The 21534-nt window shown below is 49.5% G+C and overlaps 1 protein-coding gene across 1 annotated transcript in view; it reads right to left on the reverse strand.

Annotated features, from left to right (window-relative positions):
- Nucleotides 1–2884: 2884 nt before the first annotated feature.
- Nucleotides 2885–21534, reverse strand: part of ENTPD2 (ectonucleoside triphosphate diphosphohydrolase 2) — a 38925-nt gene continuing 20275 nt past the window's right edge. The window contains exons 2-9 of the mRNA XM_082208947.1: nucleotides 18114–18231; nucleotides 14284–14434; nucleotides 12144–12303; nucleotides 11529–11756; nucleotides 10263–10532; nucleotides 7077–7196; nucleotides 5893–6027; nucleotides 2885–4863 (exon numbers count right to left, since the gene is read on the reverse strand). Coding sequence (XP_082065073.1) covers nucleotides 4660–4863; nucleotides 5893–6027; nucleotides 7077–7196; nucleotides 10263–10532; nucleotides 11529–11756; nucleotides 12144–12303; nucleotides 14284–14434; nucleotides 18114–18231 — 1386 coding nt within the window. The 3' untranslated portion in view covers nucleotides 2885–4659. The remainder of the gene's footprint in view (nucleotides 4864–5892; nucleotides 6028–7076; nucleotides 7197–10262; nucleotides 10533–11528; nucleotides 11757–12143; nucleotides 12304–14283; nucleotides 14435–18113; nucleotides 18232–21534) is intronic.

Here is a 21534-nt window from a genome sequence, read left to right on the forward strand (position 1 = left end):
CAATCTGTTACCTCCAAGGATGTGGACAGGCTGCTTGGATGAGTGAAACCAACCAAGGCTAGGGACAAAGGTACGAGCTGTTTCCTAGTTCTGCTGGATCTCTCAGCGGCTTTTGACACCATCAACCATAACATCCTTCTGGACCGTCTAGAGGGGCTAGGAGCTGGGGGCACTGTTATACAGTGGTTCTGCTCCTTCCTCCTGGGCTGTGTTCAGAAAGTGGTGTTGGAGGATGAGTGTTCAGACCCCTGGGCTCTCACTTGTGGGGTGCCTTAGGGTTCTGTCCTCTCCACCATGCTTTTCAACATCTATATGAAGCCGCTGGGAGAGATCATCAGGGGGTTTGGGCTGGGTGTTCATCAGTATGCGGATGATACCCAGCTCTACCTCTCTTTCAAATCAGAACCAGTGAAGGTGGTGAAGGTCCTGTGTGAGTGTCTGGAGGCGGTTGGAGGATGGATGGCGGCTAACAGATTGAGGTTGAATCTTGACAAGACAGAAGTACTGTTTTGTGGGGACAGGAGGCGGGCAGGTGTGGAGGACTCCCTGGTCCTGAATGGGGTAACTGCACCCCTGAAGGACCACGTGTGCAGCCTGGGAGTCATTCTGGACTCACAGCTGTTCATGGAGGCGCAGATCAATTCTGTGTCCAGGGCAGCTGTTTATCAGCTCCATCTGGTACACAGGCTGAGGCCCTCCCTGCCTGCAGACTGTCTCGCCAGAGTGGTGCATGCTCTAGTTATCTCTCGCTTGGACCACTGCAATGCACTCTATGTGGGGCTACCTTTGAAGGTGACCCAGAAACTACAACTAATCCAGAATGTGGCAGCTAGACTGGTGACTGGGAGCGGCCGCCAAGACCATATAACACCGGTCTTGAAAGAACTACACTGGCTACCAGTATGTTTCCGAGCACAATTCAAAGTGTTGGTGCTGACCTTTAAAGCCCTAAATGGCCTCGGTCCAGTATCCCTGAAGCAGCGTTTCCACCCCCATCATTCTGCCAGGACACTGAGGTCCAGTGCTGAGGGCCTTCTGGCGGTTCCTTCGCTGCAAGAAGCCAAGTTACAGGGAACCAGGCAGAGGGCCTTCTCAGTAGTGGCACCCGCCCTGTGGAACACCCTCCCTCCAGATGTCAAAGAGAAAAACAACTTCCAGACTTTTAGAAGACATCTGAAGGCAGTCCTGTTTAGGGAAGCTTTTAATGTTTAATAGACTACAGTGGTACCTTGGGTTAAGAACTTAGTTTGTTCTGGAGATCTGTTCTTAACCAGAAACTGTTCTTAACTTGAGGTACCACTTTAGCTAATGGGGCCTCCCACTGCTGCTGTTGCCGCTGCTGCACGATTTCTGTTCTCATCCTGAGGTAAAGTTCTTAACCCGAGTTATTTCTGGGTTAGCGGAGTCTGTGACCTGAAGTGTCTGTAACCTGAAGCATCTGTAACTCGAGGTACCACTCTATTGTATTTTAATATTCTGTTGGAAGCTGCCCAGAGTGGCTGGGGAAACCCAGCCAGAGGGGCGAGGTATAAATAATAAATCATTATCATCATCATCATCATCATCATCATCATCATCAGGGAAATGTCTGGAGTAGTAAGATTCAGCAGTGCATTTTATTAGGCAAGATTGTGTTAAAAAATCTCTGTCAGGAGAAACGAAACACAAATGCATATGAATTTTTAATGTGTTTTTTAATAAACAAATCACAAACATGCAAAAATGGAGCAAATCCAACATAATGAAGGGAATGAGAAATGGGGAGCAACTGAAATCGACAGGCTCCCTTCTTCCACAACACCAGTGAATCTGTCTGGAAACCAGCCCTAAAAGCATTGGGTTCTAATGGTAGAAAATATTTTGCCACTCTCCTGATGCTGAAGTCGCTGCTTGGAGGCAAACCAGGGGCTCACAATGATCAATAACTAACTCCTCAGCTGAGCACGCCAAATGTTGGTATCCATGAGATCAGTGGCGTAGCGTGGGGGGTGCCAGGGGTGCCGGCCGCACCGGGCGCAACATCTGGGGGGCGCGAGTCCAGAGGGAAGGGACAAGCAATCGAGGATTGTTTGGGGTGGGGGATCGTCGTCTCCATTTGGCCAGCCCCCCTCAAGGAAGCGGGAACCTCTCCAAGGCGCAGCGCACCGGCGGTGGAGGGAAAAGAGCCGCGCAGCAGCAGCAGCAAAGCCAGGAGGAGGAGGAGGTGGAGGTGGAGGCGCTGCCTGCCGCAGGATCTGATCCGAGCCTGCTAATCGCTTGCTGGGAATTAAGTGGCTCAAAGAGGCAAAGGAAGAGGTGGAGCCGCTGGCCCGACCGGGAGGAAGCTGGAGAGAGCAGCGCGCCTGGGCGCGGCGAGGTTGGGTAGGTGCGCCCTGGCTGGCTACCCGCCTCCCGGGCTCAGTGCCTCCATGACCCATCCAGCAGTGATGGGAGAGATGGGGGGGTCTGGAGCAGCCCCGGCTGGCCTGCTCCTGCTTCTCCCCCGCCTCCTTCCCGTTGCCGGCGCCTTGATCTCATCCGGATCAGGGACAAAACACGCCCATCCTTTGCTACTCCTTGTCGGGTCACTGCTTCATTTCTCCAGGGAGAGAGAGAGGAGAGGAGAGGTGCCGGGGATTGCCAAGCGCGTGTGATGCAAAGGGCCTGCCCACGCGCAGGCTGAGCTCCACGTGGCGGGGGCAGAGGGAGGCGCTCTGCACATGCTTAGGAGGTGCTCGCCAGTGGCGTAGCGTGGGGGGTGCAGGGGGGGCCGGCTGCACTGGGCGCAACATCTGGGGGTTGAGGTTAGGGGGCGCAAATCCACGGGTTAGGGGGCGCAAATTACTTGCCTTGCCCCGGGTGCTGACAACCCACGCTACGCCACTGCATGAGATGTTTTTATTTGTGTGTTTTTTTTTAAGACGTGCAGTGTTTTTCTTTAAAAGGAAAACAGATGGAATATATCACACACACATACAGCTGCATTTTGTTTTAAGAGTGCAGAATATGCTAAGGAGTATTGGGGTGGGGAAGAAACCAATGCAAGCTTGCCTGTTTTGCACCAAGGTCCAGTTATCCAAGGTGAGACCAGGATCCTGGAATAAATGAGCCACATGTGGGGGCATATTTAATGTAAAAACAGCCAAAAGTTGTGAAGGGGTGGGGAGATGTTTTCTCTCTCCACCCCTCATCAAATTACTTCAAATCAAGTTAGTACAGTATATTTAAATGCAATTTCCCAGCTCCCCCACCTGGAATTTTGGCGGAGCAATTTTTCATGAGAAAAATAGTGATCTCCTTATCCTGGAATTGCAGCTCCTCCTTCAGAGACCTTCAACCCACTTTCACCTCCATCTGCACAGTTCAGAGTTTCCAGGAAAGCAAGCAAATAACAATAACAATAATAATAGTTGTTTTAAAAAATCAGTGGTGCATTCCTGCTACCCTCATTTACGCAGAAGCAAGTCCCACTAAGTTCAGTGGAGCTTATGCCCAGGTAAGTGAGTACTGTTCAGGACTGAGGACTAAACCAGTTTGGTAAGTCTCTACTATGGGTAGGCTTCAAATTCAAAATTTGTCTTTGGTGTTTAATTTTGGATGAGACTCTTGAATGCAATGTTAGCAGACCACCATAAGAAGCTTTAAGAAGTCAGGTGGGGGCAGACATTTTGCTGCCTGAGGTAAAAGGCAAGCGAGCCAACTCCTGGATCGTTGACTAGAGTGGCTGTCCCATCTTACTTCAACCATGGCAGCATTCTCCAAACCTCCCATGGGCAGCAAGTTGGCTCAGCGGCCAATAACTTAGAAAGCGACCTTCTATTGAGTCAGGTCACTGATCCACTTAGCTCAGCCTTGTCCACACTGACTGACAGCAGGGGACATTCCCAGTCCTATATGGAGGTGTAACCAAGGACTGAACCTTCTGGATGTAAAGAAGGCTCTACCGCTGAGCTGCACGCAGGTGTCTCTGCTGCCTCTCAGTCCCCCGCACCTGCTGCCCTGCTTTGCTCAATGGTAAGGTGGCCCTGGGGGAGCTCAAAGAAAGCAGAACCACAGGTGCCCACATCACTGGTGCAATTTGTGCCACGCCTGGTGCTTATCCACAGTGCCAGATTTCAGCCACACTGGTCTATCTGTAATGCAAAAAAGTTGAGCTTTCCCCCCAAACCCCCCACCCAACATTTCTTCCCAGGGCTGGAGCCTCACCAAGAACAAAGCATTCGTGGCAGATTCAATAAGTCCCTGAGCTTCAATAAGTAACAGATATGCAAGCGCAGAGCAGAGGAGTGGGTGGAAGTCCAGAAAAACCTTGCTTTCAGCTGGAGTCCTTATGAAAAGAAAACAAGAACAACCACAACCACTCCTTGTGATTTTCACTGGCTCTTCAACAATGGAAGGAAATGAGGGAAGTCGATGGTTCAGACTGCAGCAGTCTTGGATGAAAACAAGGGCTTCGTCACAAGCCTCAGATGAACAGTTCTTTTGTCCAGCATCAGTCTCCATCTCCTCTTCCTCTAGGCTGTAGTTGTGGTTTGGGGTGTGGGGCATGTGAGGAATGGGTTCTGATCTCCACAGGGGATCCAAGCCAACAAGCCGTGTGGTCAGGCTGGACACTGGATGTGGCCCAGGAAGACCCGCCATCTTCACATAAACCCCACCATAAACCTTCACATAAACCCCTTACATCATTCCCCGTCCCCTGGTGGATCTCAGCAGACAGAAGATGCTTGCCACAGTGACCAGGATGATGGCAACGAAGAGGAGGACCGCGCCAACCCAGGGGCCGTACGCTGTGCCCTTCCAGAAGCCGGTCTCCTCGGCCGGAATCATGTTGGTAAGGTTCAGCATGTATCCCAGGGCCCAGCCGATGGATGTGTCGCCAGCCTGCATGTAGGAACAAAGAAACTGTTGTAAAAAGACTCACACAACTGGCAACGCTTCTCCTGTGGCTACTTCCACTACAAAGCGCTCCCTCACTTGAGCCCCACAGCGATCAGCAGGTCCCCTCTCAAAACTCCCTCCATCAGCATCAAACAACAGAGCTCTGCATGTTCCAGAAGAATTCATGTTGCTAAGAACATAACTGCTTTTTTGCAGGCAGAATACACGTTACCAAAAGCACAACTGGGGATTTTTTTGGGGGGTGGGGAGGCTCATATTGGTTATTGAAACATGTTGGTTGGAATCTGAGACAGATAGCAAGCAGCAAAAGATAAACTTAGGAGGAAACAGAATGAACATGTTTAATTTAAATATAGATCATTCTCTACCTAGGTCTACATCTAAATTCAAATTATGTGCTTTGTGTATGTATTATAGACTTGGGCCACATTCACACCATATATTCAAAGAGGCACGATACTCCTTTAAACAGTGCTGGTTTCTCTCAAAGAATTATTTGGGAGCTGTAGTTCATTGAGGGTGCTGGAAGTTTTTAGGAGACCCTTCCATTCCCCTCAGAGAGCTGCAATTCCCGGTGTTCCACCACCTTCAAGTTCCACTCTGGGACTTGTAGCTCTGAGGTGGGGAATAGGGGCCTCCTAACAGCTCTCAGCACCCTTAACAAACTACAGTTCCCGAGGTTCTTTTGGGGAAGCCAGCACTGTTTAAAGTGGGATCATAGGGTTTTAATGGCATGGTGGCCCAGGACTCCTTAGTTTAGAGGAAAGCCTAGTAAGAGGGGACATGATAGAAGTGGATGGAGAAAAGCTTTTATTCCTCTCACATAACTCCAGAACCCGTGGACATCCAATGAACCTGAAAGTTGGAAGATCCAGCACTGATATAAGGAAGTCCTTTTTCACGCAGTGCCTAGTTAAACTATGGAACTCTCTCCCACAGGAGGAAGTGATGGCCACCAATTTGGATGGGTCTGCTCTGCATCATCAGAGGTAGGAATGCTTAGGTTCTTACCTTTTTCTGGAAGGCGATGTTGGGGAAGGTGCTGTTGTCAAATTTGTAGCCCCGTGTGAGAATGAGGTAGATGAAGGTGGTCGCTGAACAGTAATCAGGAAGCCTCTTCTCTAGGCCTGGTGCTTTCTCAAGAAGCTAGATTTACAGAAGCGTGGCAGGAAGAGAGGAGGGAAGAGAAAAGGCTTGATATTCTTCTCAAATGCAAAGCACAACTCTGACTGCCCCCTCCCAACCTTCTTGGGTCCTGTCCTGCCTGAGGGGAGGCTGTTCCTGGCTTTCACAGGGTACTCCTCCTGCTCAACACATTCTCCTATCCCAGACTCACTGGCCTGGGGGTTTCCTGTGAGGAAATGCAGCCATCTGGCTGAAAAAGACCCCTCATTGCTGCGTTAAGAGCTGTCTTCTAATCCCAGTTATGTCACCCACAGAATTATGTCACTCCCAGCTTCCAGGACATCTCCAGCCATCCAGAAAGGGGCATTGCAGAGCCCTCTGCCCTTTTCATAATTTTGCATGGCTGTATCTTTCTTTTGTCTCTGTTTTTGCCTCTTTCCTGGTCCTGAAGGAAAGCAACCATAGAATCACAGAATTGAAGAGGTGGAATGGAGACAAAGGGCCACCAATTTAAACCCCTGTGATGAAGGAATCACAACAGGTATGGTCCTTGCTCCACTTACACTCTGCCTTTCCCCCAAGAAACACAAGGTGGCACACAAGGTTCTCTCTCCCTCTCCCTCTCCCTCTTCCTCTTCCTCTTCCTCCTCTCCCTCCCATACCCACAAACCATTTTGTCTCAAAAGCTCTGGGAAGTAGGTTAGGCTAAGTGAGTGAGAGAGTGAGTCACTCAATGTGAGCTTCGCAGCTCAGGATCCTGCCCCAACACTATCCACTGGTGTTCAACTGGTGGGCTGGGACCTACCAGTGGGTCACAGCCTGATCCAAGGAGGATCACAGCAGAAATATAAGATAAAAGACTAAGATATGGGTCCCCCAAATGCATGTTTTGGTAAAACTGGGTCCTGGGTCTAAGAAGGTTGGATGTATCTGCACTATACACCATGCTACCCTACAGCTGAAACTGAAACCTTTTGAAATATCAGATTTCTTCTTAAACCGCCAGGACCTAAATGTCCGGTGCATGCTTCAGTTTGCATTGGAAAAGCCCCCCTTACGAGGAAACCCACCTCGGACCAAGTTGCGCTGCATATTTCGTTAGCAGCCTGCTCCAGGTCGCTTGGGGTGGCCACATGTCTCTTCATTTGCGACTGGATGAAGTCCACAGTGTAGAAGAAGGCAGAGAAGGCCTGTTGAGGAGGAGGAGGAGGAAGGAGAAGATGAAGGTGAGGAGGGTGTGGCATACCACTGATCGCACTTCCTGGTCATTATAATGATCAATTTCATTTTATTATTTCTTTTTTTGTTTTTTAAAAAAGGACCTATTTACATAGCACCAAGCTAAACCATGGAGCTCCCTCCAGCAGAGGCACGGTTGGTTTGCAACTTGGATGGCCTTACAGGAGGACAAATCCATGTAGGAGAAGGGCTATCAGTGGCCCCTATCCATGATGACTATGCTCTGACTCCACAGTCAGAGGCAGAAATGCTTCTGAATACCAGTTGTGTCAGGGCCGGAGTCAGGTGTAGGTCAGCAACAGTACCATAAATGCTATGAGACCAGCGAAGTTAATTCTTCATTCAGGGAGACAAACCACAGCTCCAGCCCAGTGGTCTCAGCAACGCTTTCTAGGAGGTCTTGCCCTGATGAAGCAGTTGCAAGGACTGAAGGTCCCCCCCCCCTTTCCCAGGGGCCCACTAGGACTCCTCCTCTCCAGGAAATTTCCCACACAGTCTCAGGCCGTGTCTCTGCACATTGCATTTCTCTGTGTGTTCTAGGAGACCAGAGGGGAAGCAGGAGTGGGAGACTCCCTGGCATCAGCTACTGCCTTGGAGTCTGATCTGTGCTCTGCCACCGCCTCTTCCCTCTCACCAAACCCAGTCCCCCCTTCTGCTTCTGACACCTCCTCCTCCCAGTCTGCTCCCTCTTCTCCCTCTGACCACTCAGGGTCCTCCTGACACCAATCCCCTGGCTTTGAGCCTTCTTCCCCTGCCTCTCACCACTTCTCTGCATCCAGCCAGTCCATGACACGTTGCTGGAAAGCACAGAAGGGGAGACGGCTCTTGCACGCAGGTCCCGCTAGTGGGCTTCTCGTAATAGACTTTTAAGTTACAGGGAACCAGGCAGAGGGCCTTCTCAGTGGTGGCACCCGCCCTGTGGAATGCCCTCCCACCAGATGTCAAAGAGAACAACCACCACCAGACTTTTAGAAGACATCTGAAGGCAGCTCAGTTTAGGGAAGCTTTTAATGTTTGGTGCATTATGGTATTTTAGTGTTTTGTTGGAAGCCGCCCAGAGTGGCTGGGGAAGCCCGGCCAGATGGGCGGGGTATAAATAATAAATTATTATTATATTATGATTATTTTGCTCAGCCACTTTGAGGACACCATGCTGCACTAGATGGGCTGCACGCTCTTCTAATGCCCTGGTTTTACTTAATATCTTGTGGTTGTACGCTGAGGTTAGGACTCATGAGCCAGGGTTGTTGTACTGTCTGACATAGTCTGGGGGGGCGGGAGCAAGTGTGTACCCCCCCCCCCAGGGCGGGGATGGAGCCTGATTACCCAGCCCTCACCATTGCCACCACTAGACGGGGGCACAACACGGAGGGTCTCTTTACCCTCTGCTCCATCCCTGCCTGGCATGGAAGCGGCCACCTGTCTGTGTTCACGCAACCCCAGTCACCTGGCAGCCAGGTGCTTGCACGCCAAGCTCATGAAGGGGGCACCTGGTTCCGCCCCCCCAGATTCTGCGCCTGGGGACACAGCCCCCCTGCTCTCTCCCCCCCCGCTAGACCACTGTCATGAGCAATAGACTGTACTGTGTTTTTTGTTTATTTGTTTCAACCCAGTTATTGGCTTAATCAGCCACAAAGTTGCTGAAACCATCCAAATTGAGCAGAGGTTATTATCTAAACCCGTTGGCCGCTGCCAATATATGGATGGCAAAATGTTGTTTTCATTACATAAATAGGCCTGACAGCCAATAACTGTCATGGTAAGTTTTGGGAAATGCTAGAATCCATTAAGTTTTCTAGCTAAATGCATTTTACGCAGAAGAGAGTTTGGAAAACATTTCCAGAAGGAAGGGACTAATTTGGCAAAATGTTACCACGGCTACAGAAAAGATTCATGGAGGTGTCTTACTGAGATGCTTTTTGTTTTATAATGCTGCATGTTTTATAAATGTACTTAAATAACCCCCTCTGCCCATGTATTCTTCCCACCTTCCAAATTTAAGAATTAAAAGTCTACGGGGGCCTACCAGTGGTCCATGGGCCACAGGTCAGAATCCTGTAAGCAGGTGGAAAGGTGCACACCACATGGACCAATGGTGCAAGCAAACAATATACCAAATTGTTAAGGGGGAAATGGGGTGTTATTCAAACATTCCCCAGTAGGGGGCAGTAGTTTACAAAATCCCTGAAACTAGAAAACAGAGAGGCAGGTATTCATTTAAGAAATCCAAATGAATGAATTGTTCATACAGTCACAGACCAATAAAAGTAGACACACAAAACAAAGCACCATAGGAGCCAACTCCTAGGGGCCAAGGTCCCTTCAGCCCCCCAATAAAATATTTGAGAGGGCCACCACCACCCCCAAAGTTGATGGGGGTTGCCATTCAGATGGTGTGTGTGCACTGCATTTTGTTATTTATTATGTGGAGCAGGGTTTATCTGCGGACTCCCCCCACCTCTGAAATATTTTATTCAAGTTGGCCCCCTGCAAAGCATGCAGCTATGGTTTAATCTAACAACTACAGTGTTCGGGTTCACAGAATTTGAAGATTAGAAACTAGGAAAAATATGAGTAGTCATAGAAGTTTTGGCCAGATCAGGGTGGAGGGCTGAAGGCTGAACTATGCAGGTCACTGTCCCCCTTCCTCTAAGGAAAATAGGAAAATGCCTTACACCGATTCAGACCAGTTAATCTTGCCTACACTGAGTGGTAGCAGTTCTCCAGGGTTTCAGACAAGGTCTTTCCCAGTCCTGCCTGGAGATCCCACTAGGGACTGAACCTGAGACCTGCTGCATGCAAAACAAGCGCTCTAAGACTATGCCGCAGCCCTTCCCCTTAAATCCTTTGCAAGACCCTGATTAATTGGCGGCAAATGCAATGTGCTCTACACATGCCCAGAGGTACCCTTTTCCTTCTGTACTTTGTGTATTCTGAATACTGGTCCTGCTATCTGAGCCAAGGCTCAAAGTAGGCCTCCCTTCTCCCATGACATTCCACCGCCTCGAGCTACTCACGATAAAGTTCCCTGTGACACTTGGCTGGAAGACTTGGTCAAAGGAGCAGTGGGAATAGGGGCACGGAGTAAACTGGAAGAGGCTCTCCACGTGCTGCTGGCACTTGGCTGCATTTCCAGAGCCGCTCATGTTGACTATAGCGGTGGGGAAGTAGCTAGTCGGCTTCTCCGCTTCGGTGCATGGTGAGTCATAGATGGTCGCCGCTGTGAAGTTCTTCCAGTATCCTGTGGGCCAGCAGGGGTTGCTCACCTGGAGAACATACCTTTCGGCCTGTTGTGGGTGAAAATAACCAGTCTGAGTCAACCAACAAAACACCAGGCCCTTTGGGATTCTCTGGAGTTTGTAAAAAATAAAGGTAAAGGTACCCCTGACCGGGTGGCGCTGTGGGCTAAAGCCTCAGCGCCTAGGGCTTGCCGATCGAAAGGTTGGCGGTTCGAATCCCCGCGGCGGGGTGCGCTCCCGCTGCTCGGTCCCAGCGCCTGCCAACCTAGCAGTTCGAAAGCACCCCCGGGGGCAAGTAGATAAATAGGTACCGCTTACCAGCGGGAAGGTAAACGGCGTTCCGTGTGCGGCTCTGGCTCGCCAGAGCAGCGTTGTCACGCTGGCCACGTGACCCGGAAGTGTCTCCGGACAGCGCTGGCCCCCGGCCAATAGATGTGAGATGGGCGCACAAACCCCAGAGTCTGTCAAGACTGGCCCGTTCGGGCAGGGGTACCTTTACCTTTACCTTTACCCCTGACCATTAGGCCCAGTCATGGACGACTCTGGGGTTGTGGCACTCATCTCGCTCTATAGGCCGAGGGAGCCGGTGTTTGTCCGCATACAGCTTCCGGGTCATGTGGCCAGCATGACTAAGCCGCTTCTGGTGAACCAGAGCAGCGCACGGAAATGCCGTTTCCCTTCCCGCTGGAGCGGTACCTATTTATCTACTTGCACTTTGAGGTGCTTTTGAACTGCTAGGTGGGCAGGAGCTGGGACTGAACAAAGGGAGCTCACCCCGTTGCAGGGATTCGAACCGCCGACCTTCTGATCAGCAAGCCATAGGCTCTGTGGTTTAGACTACAGTACCACCTGCGTCCCCTGGAGTTTGTACTATCATTGAATTGTGGAGTTGGAAGGGTCTCCGAGAGTCACGCAGTCCAACCCCCTGCAATGCAGGAATCTCAACTAAAGAATCCCTGGCAGACAGCCAATGAAGGAAAGTCCAGGAATTTTGAACTAGGATGGCAGCCTCCAGATGTCTCACCTCCAACCCTACTCCCTTACCTTCAGCACCTTGGACAAAAGCCTCTTCAGGATCTGGTCCCTGCCATAGCAGAGGAAACTGTGTGTGTAGACCTTGTAGGTCTGTCCGTACAGCCGCAGCACCACCTCGTTGGCAGGTGCCTCGATAAACTGTGGTGTCTCAAAGGTGATTTGGGTGGAAGCTCCTCCCAGGTCCATGGCGCCCACGGTCTTCTTCTTGGGATGGACCCACTGTCCAATCCATCCGTACTGCATTAAAAGGAACAGGAATGGTCATCTTAATGGAACTGGCCTGGTGGCTCTTGACTTAGTTTACCAGAGCACCCAAATGCTCATCCTTTCTACAAGGCATGCTTTTTTCTCTTATGAGGAACCTGTGCCCTGGCAGATGTTGGTGGACCAACTCCCTTCACCCCATAGCACTGGGCCTGCAGGCAGGAGCTGATGTGAGTTGGAGTCCAGCAGAACCTCTACGGCTTTAACCATTGTATGCAAAGCCTTTGGGGCAGAAACTGAACTGTCTCACACTGTTCCACTGTCTCACTGTTCCACACCTGGCAGGGAATGACTTCAGTTCACGTTTAATATAGTAAAAAGGGGTCAAAGAAAGAAAGAAAGAAAGAAAGACTCTTCTACCTTGATGAAGTTCTCCAGGAGGTAGTTAGCTGTGACCCAGCCAAACACACCCTCATCCTCTCCGCTCAGGATCTTCGCTCCACGGAAGTCAAAGGGGTACTGCTTCATAGTGGAGCTCACAGCTGCAAGGACCCTGTCCGAAGCCTCGGGGTCAGTGAGACTGCCCAAAAAACAAGAACATTTGTTTAGATCAGGCTGGAAGTTGGACACCAGTGACCCAAGCAGCCAGCTAGATTCACGGGTGCAGAAACATGGGAACATAGGAAGCTGCCTTATACTGAGTCCAACCATTGGTCCACCTCACTCAGTACTGTCTGCACTAACTGGCAGCAGCTGTCCAGGGTTTCAGGCAGGGGGTGTCCCACAACCCTACCTGGAGATGACAGGGATTGAACCCAGAACTTTCTGATTGCAGGGCAGATGCTACCACTGAACTAAGGCCCTTCCTTCAACCCCCCCTAGGTAAAGGTAAAGGGACCCCTGACCATTAGGTCCAGTTGTGGACGACTCTGGGGTTCTGGCGCTCATCTCACTTTACTGGCCAAGGGAGCCGGCGTGCAACTTCCGGGTCATGTGGCCAGCATGACTAAGCCGCTTCTGGCGAACCAGAGCAGCGCACGGAAATGCCATTTACCTTCCCGCCAGAGTGGTACCTATTTATCTACTTGCACTTTGACGTGCTTTCAAACTGCTAGGTTGGCAGGAGCAGGGAGCGAGCAATGGGAGCTCACCCCGTCGCGGGGATTCGAACTGCCAACCTTCTGATCGGCAAGTCCTAGGCTCTGTGGTTTAACCCACAGCGCCACCTGCATCTCTCCCTACTCAACAGCAAATAGTGCAAAGCAGGCCAAACTGAACTGGATGGCCAGTGTTGTCTTGTTGATGTTGTTGTTCATTCATTTCATTTCTCTGCTGTTATAAATTTTTTTTTTGGGGGGGGGGGACCTCAGTGCCGTTTACCACACTGAAGCATCAAATAAAACAATCCAGAATAAAACACTGCTGAAGAAAGTCAAACATTCAGAGCAACATTCAAAGCAACAGGAAACTAAAATATAATCTAAAAGATTCAAAGTGAAAGGAAGTCAAATATAAAATGAGCCTAATTAACAAGAGAATAAAATATTATCATAAGCATATTGTTAACCGTTTTGGGGGTCTGTTAGAACCCCAATGCACACACACTGATTGCTCATATGCACACAGCTTACTCACTGGGCACTGGTGATGGTCAACACTCTTCAAAGAAACTGTGGGCATGAGAAATTGTGATCAGAGCTACGTGTGCAAATGTAGCAATTGGATCTTTTAGTGTGGCAGCACCTACACTTTGAAATTCCCTGTCTATTGATATCTGGCAGGTACTTTCACTGTCACTGTGCTTTTCTGAAAGCACAGCTACGCCTACCCAGATGTTTAGAGAGTTGGTGCAAAGTTTTGATTTGCTTTTACTCTATTGTTATTTTAACTTTCCGAAAGTCTTAAATTGTTTTTCTTATTGACAATTTTATTGATTTTTCTTTTTTTGTGAACTGTTTTGCAGTGTGTGTGTGTGTGTGTGTGTGTGTGTGTGTGTGTTTTACAATCAAGCGGGGTATAAATTTTATGAAACAAAATAAATAAAATAAATGTGTAATCCTATGTGGCAGAGATAAATCATGCTCCAAAATAATAAAGTGGGTTACAATTGCAAATTTTAAACACACATGCAAACACACAAGCATGCATGTGATATTCAAAAGTTAAAATGCATGAAAGGGGTGTGTGTGTGTGTGTGTGAGAGAGAGAGAGAGAGAGAGAGAGAGAAAGAGAGAGAGAAGTTCCTCCCCCGCCTTGTAATACTAGAATTGAGGATCATCCAATTAAGTTGATGGGCAGCAGGTTCAAGCAAACAATGGAACTCACTGCCACAAGATACCACTGGCTTAGGTGGCTTCAGAAAGAGACTAGACAAATTCAAGGGAGGAGGAGCAGCCAGTCATGATGGTTGCCTGGAGCCCCCAGCTTTAGAGGCAGTCTACCTCTGAAAGCCAGTTCCTGGGGAGCCGCAGCCATGACAACCAGTGATGAGGATGGCTTGGCAATGATAGAAGCATGAAAAAATGCCCCGAGGCGCCAGGCTAGGCTACGGAGTTCTCACTTGAGCAGTCGCATGCCGGCCGTGGCTCCCAGGTACAGAGGGGTGGCTGCATGCCTCTCCTTCGGAACATCATCCTGGGCCTGGTCAAGACACGCCTGCAAGCTCCGTCCAGCAGCTGAGGGGTCTGCAACGTAGCTGGAGATGCCACCACCTGCGGATTCAACCAGAGACAAAGCCATCATTCCCAGTCTAGGGGCACAGTGGGGGATGGGCATTCAAAGGAGAAGGTGGTACTGGTCATGCCAGTTGGTCATTGGTCACAGGGAGCCTCTCTGGAAGTGCATTCCCAGCGCCAATCAGCCAATGGCACAGAAAATCCATCTTCAGAGGAGGCTTCTGTCACTTCCAGTCACACAGTGACCGCCACTGAACTCCGCAGGTGTCAATCGTCTGGTGCCACTGGTGACATCAAGTGGCTGGCAGGTGGTGTGGTGTGTGGCCGTATTGACGTAGGCATAAGCAGGAACATAGGAATCTGCTTTGAATCAGCTCAGGCTTCTGGTCTATTTAGCTCAGTATTGTCTACACTGACTGACAGCAATGGCTCTCCAAGATTTCAGACAGGGAGCCTGGAGATGCCACTGAGGAGTGAACACTTGGGACCTTCTGCTCTACCATTGAGCCATGGCCATCCCCTTGAGACAGCGTTCCAAAGAACATCTGAAGTTAGACTTTCTGTGTTAGGGTTCATCCACACTTCCTCTGGTCCCTGGCCTAGAAAGCACATGTCCAAGCAGTTTTCCGCTTGTTCCGCCACTTTCCCTGGGGAAACTCACTCTTTGGAGCTGAATCGGAGCAAACGTTCATCTGTGGGGAAACCTGATTGATGTTTGTTCCAATTCAGTGGTAAAGAATGGGTTTTCCTGGGGGAAAGCAGTGGGACGAGCAGAAGTGTGGATGAGCCCTTAGCTTCCTGTTTGGGTATATAGATTACCGTAGAACATGGAAAGCTGCCTCATACAGAGTCAGATTATTGGTCCATCTAGCGCAGTGTTGTCTACACTCACTGGCAATAGCTCTCAAGGGTTTCAGAAAGGGAGTCTCTCCTAGCCCCACTTTGAGATGCTAACAAACCGTTCTACATTCTAAATCTTTTATTAATAATCCAAAAATTGAGAGAGCTATGTACAAGATCTACTACAGAAGCCACAAACAGAAAACTCATTCAAATTGTGTCCAAAAGGAAGATTCGGTCTTTAAAGTTCCTTTAGCCAGGCTCCTGTAGATATCAACAAAGGTAAGTTTGATCAAACGTTGATATCTTATCTTCGTTGCTATCTAACCCTTGAACGTAACATCACCGACACTTCATTTGATCAAACTTACCTTTGTTGATATCTACAGGGGGCTGGAGGGCCCAGCAGTAAGGCCAGAGCAGGCTTCAGGGCCCAGGGACCCCTGGCGTCAGGCAGGGCGGGGATCCATGTGTGGGGTAGCCTGGCTCGCACCCCCTCAAAATCATGTGCCCAGGGCTACAGCACCCCTGGCCCTCCCCACCATATGGAGGGAATGTCTCTGTATAAACCTGTGTAATTTATGGGGCTGGGGGCTCCACTTTTGTGGGTTCCCAGTGGCCACTGCTCTGAGCAAGTAAAGTTGCCTTAAACATCCCAGTGGCATGGTTTGACGAAATTTACTACACCACCATTTGGATAAAGTCCTCCTAAAGGGAAAGGTAAATGTACCCTTAACCATTAGGTCCAGTCGTGGCTGACTCTGGGGTTGCGACACTCATCTCGCTTTACTGACCGAGGGAGCTGGCGTACAGCTTCCGGGTCATGTGACCAGCGTGACTAAGCCACTTCTGGTGAACCGGAGCAGCGCACGGTAACACCGTTTACCTTCCCGCCAGAGCGATACCTATTTATCTACTTGCACTTTGACGTGCTTTTGAACTGCTAGGTTGGCAGGAGCTGGGACCGGGAGCTCACCCCATCAGGGGGATTCGAACTGCCAACCTTCTGATCGGCAAGCCCTAGGCTCTGTGGTTTAACCTACAGTGCCACCCACATCCCAAAGTCCTCCTAGCTTTCCCCAAAGCTGTGTAGAGCCAGCATGAAATGGCCAGGGGATTAACTTGTGCCCTTTACATTGCCGAATCACGCCCTGTTGAGCCACCCTCTGGATCCCCAAACCATTTGTTGGTTTGGCACGGGCAGAGCACCCACCTGGCTCTCTGCCTGGCCTCCCATTGTGACATATTATTTTATGTTTTGAAAACAAGCACCTGGCCCTTTTGTGCCATTTGCCCGGCCGATGCCAGCTCTGGAACAGAGACCACATTGCCTTAAAAAAAGAAAAGGAAGTTGGCACTAAAGATTTCAAAGCAGGTGGGCGAGGCTGGTTCTTTGTCTGGCGCTCCGTGGGAAAAGGGAAAGGGAGAAAATGGTGGACTGGCCAACCCAGCTTCTCTTGTGGCATGCCCACTGTACAAAAGCCAGATTGGAAAGCTCAGACAATGGCCAGATCAGAGCCAGCCGCCACAACACACTCCCAAGGAAGGCGCCACCAGTTTGACCCACGAAGGAACAAGTGCCACATTGCGCAAGATGGAATCCCAGAGTTGTGCTCTTAATAATAATAATAATAAATTTTTATTTATACCCCGCCCTTCCTGGTTCAGAAAACCGGGCTCAGGGCAGCCAACCACAAATTCAAAACGCTTAATGGATGCAACAGAAAAACAGCATAAAATACAGTACAAAACATGGATAACAATAAATTTAGAATTCAAAAATCAGTTTAGGGGGGGGGGAATCCATCCAATAAACATTAGATGATCACCAGGGCTAGCTGGCTAAATTAGTCCTACTTGGGCCAGCGAGGAGACCAAGGGAGAATTAGCTGTGGGATCCCAGAGTCGGTAATCTTCATAAAAAGGGGAGGGAAGGAAAGGGAATAAAAGATCAGGCTAAATTCAAATTGAAAGCCAGGCAGAATAGCTCTGTCTTACAGGTCCTGCGGAAGGAAGTTAAATCCTGCAGGGCCCTGGTCTCATGGGACAGAGCATTCCACCAGGTTGGAGCCATCACTGAGAAGGCCCTGGCCCTGGTGGAGGATAGTCTGACTTCCTTAGGGCCCGGGACCTCTAAACTATGGTTATTCATGGGCCTTAAGCTCCTCTGCGGGGCAGACCAGGAGAGGCCATTGTCTACTGCATCTTTGCAAGTGTCTTCCAATTAGGGCTGCAGATAATTCTGCCACATCACTTACTCAGAGGCAATTTGAGCCCTACTAAGAAGAATGGCGATTTCTGATCAGAGTTCCCATTGCCCCTCTATGAGTCACTGCTCTCTCCTATCTCCCCTCAGATAGAAATGCAGGAGGTTGCTTTCTCCTGGGGCAGGTCATTTTCTGTCACTGCGCCAGAGAGCTTTTCAAGGACAAGAGCAGACCATCGCTTCAATTTTAATTGCGTAATTAAAGTGAGACTTAATTCTGTTTTGAGAAATAGGTTTCCTTGGTGCAGAAAAGATACATGTGGGTCTGAGCTAAAGGAGGATCCTGTAACAAGTTCCAGGCTGTGGCAACAAGCAGATCTTTCGTAAGCCTAACCAGCTGACCAGCTAAGATTTAAGGTAATCTGCTTGCAGCTTGCGAAACCTAGGACCTGCAGTACCTTAACTTGCCAACAAACCGTTCTTGCCTCTAATTGCAGACAGAACCCTCTAATTTCAAAATGATTTTTAAAGGTAAGCTGCCAGCCAGATGCCCCAACACCCCAATTCTACAATGCATTCCCATTCTGTTAACAGCATGATGGGAGTTGCAGTAAAGGTAGAGCGCCCCCTGAAGGCTGGGATGCCTAACTGCGCACAAGCCACACTTACCTTCTACATCGCACATGCTGTGCTGACTAACGATCCCAGTGTCATTCTCCTTGTCTGCAGGCCACTTGTACACGAACATGGCAGTGTGGGAAGATCCGGCATCCAAGACAATTCCATACTAGGCACAAAGAGAGAAGGGTGTGTGTGTGTTAGCGTCAGAAGGAACTCTGGATTACAGATGGCCAAGCCCTGAAACTCAAAAGGTGACTCTTGATAAGAGGCTTCTCTGCCTCACAAATTAAACCACCTCACAGGGCTGTTGTGAAGATCCAGCAAGAGGAAAAACCCACCTGTCCGACCCAACCAAGAGGTAGCAGGCATGGGTGTGTCATCAAATGGGGATCAATGGGTAAGTATTATATTTAAACACCTTACAAGAGGAGACAGGATTGGAATTTATAAAACGATGCATAGCATGGGGAAAGCACAAAGAGAAAAGTTTCCCTGTCTCTTTCGTAATGCTAGAACTGGTGGGCATCTGATGAAGCTGAATGCTGGAAGGTTCAGGACAGATAAAAGAAAGTTCTTTTTCACACAGTGCAAAGTCCAACTGTGGAAAGCCACTTCTGCCCTTCGGAGGAGGTGGAGTTGCGGGCTTCATGGCCCCTCTGGGCGATTGGGGGGATTCCCAGTCGCGGCATCTCCTGGCCAACCAATCGGCTGGCTCTGGGCATGTGGCTTGCCTTATTTAAAGCAGGACGCAGCCGGGGATCTCCCTCTTTGCCACTTACCAGCTGTTCCTACTTTTCCCGCCCTCTAAGGCTTTCATTCTTTGACCTTGCTATGGACCTTGGTTGGTCGCCGTTGAGGGGCCAGTTAGGAATTTTTCCACTTGGCAAATTGGCACCAGCCACTTGGTTTTCACCTACCTCGTAGCAAATTGTCACAACTTTCTGGGTATTGGCGGTTAGGCATTGGTATTGCTCTGTAGATGGAAGAGGGGAGGTAGCGCCATCACCTGCCCTGCATATTGAAGGGTAGTCCGATAAAGGATTCCGGGGGGCGTGGCCCTGTCCAAAGCCTATGGAGGTGAGGGCCTAAGGCACGCCCCCGAGCGGTGATGGGGGTGGGGGGTTCCAAGTTGATGTGCATCAGCAGGACTCTCCCTACTGGTGGTTAACCCTTCCCGGACTTTAAGTGGATGGGCTGAAGCCGGATATAGTTGTTTAGGACCAATGCCTAAGCCAATACCGCTCATCACCTGTAACCAATAAAAGTTGTGCCCTTATTTAGCCCATTAACCTTAATAATTGTGTCATGTGTCATTATTTCCACTTTTTTTGGGGGGGGGGACTCGCCACGCAACTCCCTCCTGCAGGAGGCAGTGGGGGCTACCAACCTGGGTGGCTTTAAAAAAAGGAGCAGTCAAATTCATGGAGGAGGAGGAGAAGAGGACTATCAAAGGCTACAAGACACCATGCCTCTACTCTGCCTCCACCGCCAGAGGCAGGAATGCTTCTGAATAATGCCAATGGCTGGGGGACACAGAAGGGGAGGGGGCTTTGGTGCTCAGGTCCTACTTGCAGGATTTTCCATTGGGGCTTCTGGTGGTTGGCCACTGTGAGAACAGGATGCTGGAGGGGCCCCTGGCCGGACCCAGCCGGCTCTCCTTCTGCTCTCATAAATATTACCGTATTTTTTGCTCTATAAGACGCACCTGACCATAAGACGCGCTTGGTTTTTAGAGGAGGAAAACAAGAAAGCAATGCAAAACCTCTTGAGCGAAGAGGCAGGAGCGCTCCCTCTTCGTTCAAGAGGCTTTGCATGGCTATCCCGGAAGCCAGGAGAGCAAGAGGGATCAGTGCACACCAATCCCTCTTGCTCTCCTGGCTTTTGGGATTGCTGCGCAGCCTAAATTCGCTCCACAAGACGCACACACATTTCCCCTTACTTTTTAGGAGGGGAACAGTGTGTCTCATAGAGCGAAAAATACAGTACATTTTCAACCACGGTGGAAGAGCAATCTCTGGGTTCAGTCCTCCTCCCTGCCTTGCAGAGCCTCTTTCACTTCCAGTTTAGGAGCAAATGGTGAGAGAAAATAAAAATTAAGACAGGTGTTTGGGGGTAAGTATAATTCCTGGATGGTGATTATCCCCTAAAAGCCCACACCCTTACTGTTACTGTCCCTCCCTCAATCATGAAACTCACTGGGTGACATTTAGGACAGTCACTCATTTTCTCTCTTGCCCCCCAGCTTGCAGGGTTGATATGAGGAAGTGAAGTGGGTACCTGATGACCTCCCGGCCTCTCCTTCATTGGAGGCTTTTAAACAGAGGCTGGATGGCCATCTGTCATGAATATTTTAGCTGTGGTTCCTGCATTGCAGGGGGTTGGACTAGATGACCCTTGGGGTCCCTTCTAACATTATGGTTCTATGAAAACTATGCATGCAGCCCCAAGAGTGATGGTAGGGTTAAAAAATACTAATGAATATATAAAATAAATATAATTTATTTAATTAAATTAGAATTAATTAATTGAATTTGAATTAATTAATTAATTATTTAATTTAATTTAATTTAATTTAATTTAGGGAGGCTATAGGTAAAGGCTTTCCAAATGTACACACAGAAAGGAACCAGGACTGAATGTGGATCCCCTGGGGGCTGGATCCCATTGTGTTTCTCTGAGCAAGGGGAGTAGCCTCTGAGCACATGCAAAGTGCCACCATCCCTCTTCTGAATACCAGCAGGCAGCTCTCATATATCTTGGTTTAAGCGACAGGACTCCTGTTGGTTTGGGATGGGGAATGGAGCCGCCACACCCCTGTCTTTTAAAATGCAAACTGAGCTTTGCCCACACTTAACTGTGCTTCAAGTGCAGGATTTCCATACAGGGATTACAAGGCTACTCACTTCAGAGCTGATATCCTGGACTTTGCTCTTTGCCAGAGAGCGTCAGGAAAGATTCAGCTGTCACCTGAGCAGAGAGACCCACAGCTCCTTCTCAAAACAGACCATGGCAGGAGAACGGCAGGGTTCTCAACGGTTCCTGTCCTTTTGACCATCTATGGACCGAACAGCCATTCTATAAATAGGTCCTTTCTTCTCCCTCCTGCTTGCCAAGGCAAACCCCACCAAATGCCCATGAAGAACAGGGAACTGAAACACACAAGGCTTCTGCAGGGGGTGGAGAAGGGGAACACCCATCACCAATGAGAGATGCAAAAGGAATTCGGTCCTCATGTAAATGCAAACCTACCCAATTCACATTTCCCGAAGCAAGAAGAGAACCGAAACAGAGCTGTGCATCACAACCTCTGTTTCCCTGAATCCTGCAGTGCAGCCTTTTGGCCAATCAAAAAGGCCAGAGTGAAAACCATGCACAAATATGCATATATCAGGGGGGAAGTTCGCATTAAGTAATTCATATTGTAACGTACAAAACAAAATGCATTGTATTAGGGAAACTACATACAGAA

Source organism: Podarcis vaucheri (assembly GCF_965113315.1).
Source record: "Podarcis vaucheri genome assembly, chromosome: Z".
NCBI lineage: Eukaryota > Metazoa > Chordata > Lepidosauria > Squamata > Lacertidae > Podarcis > Podarcis vaucheri.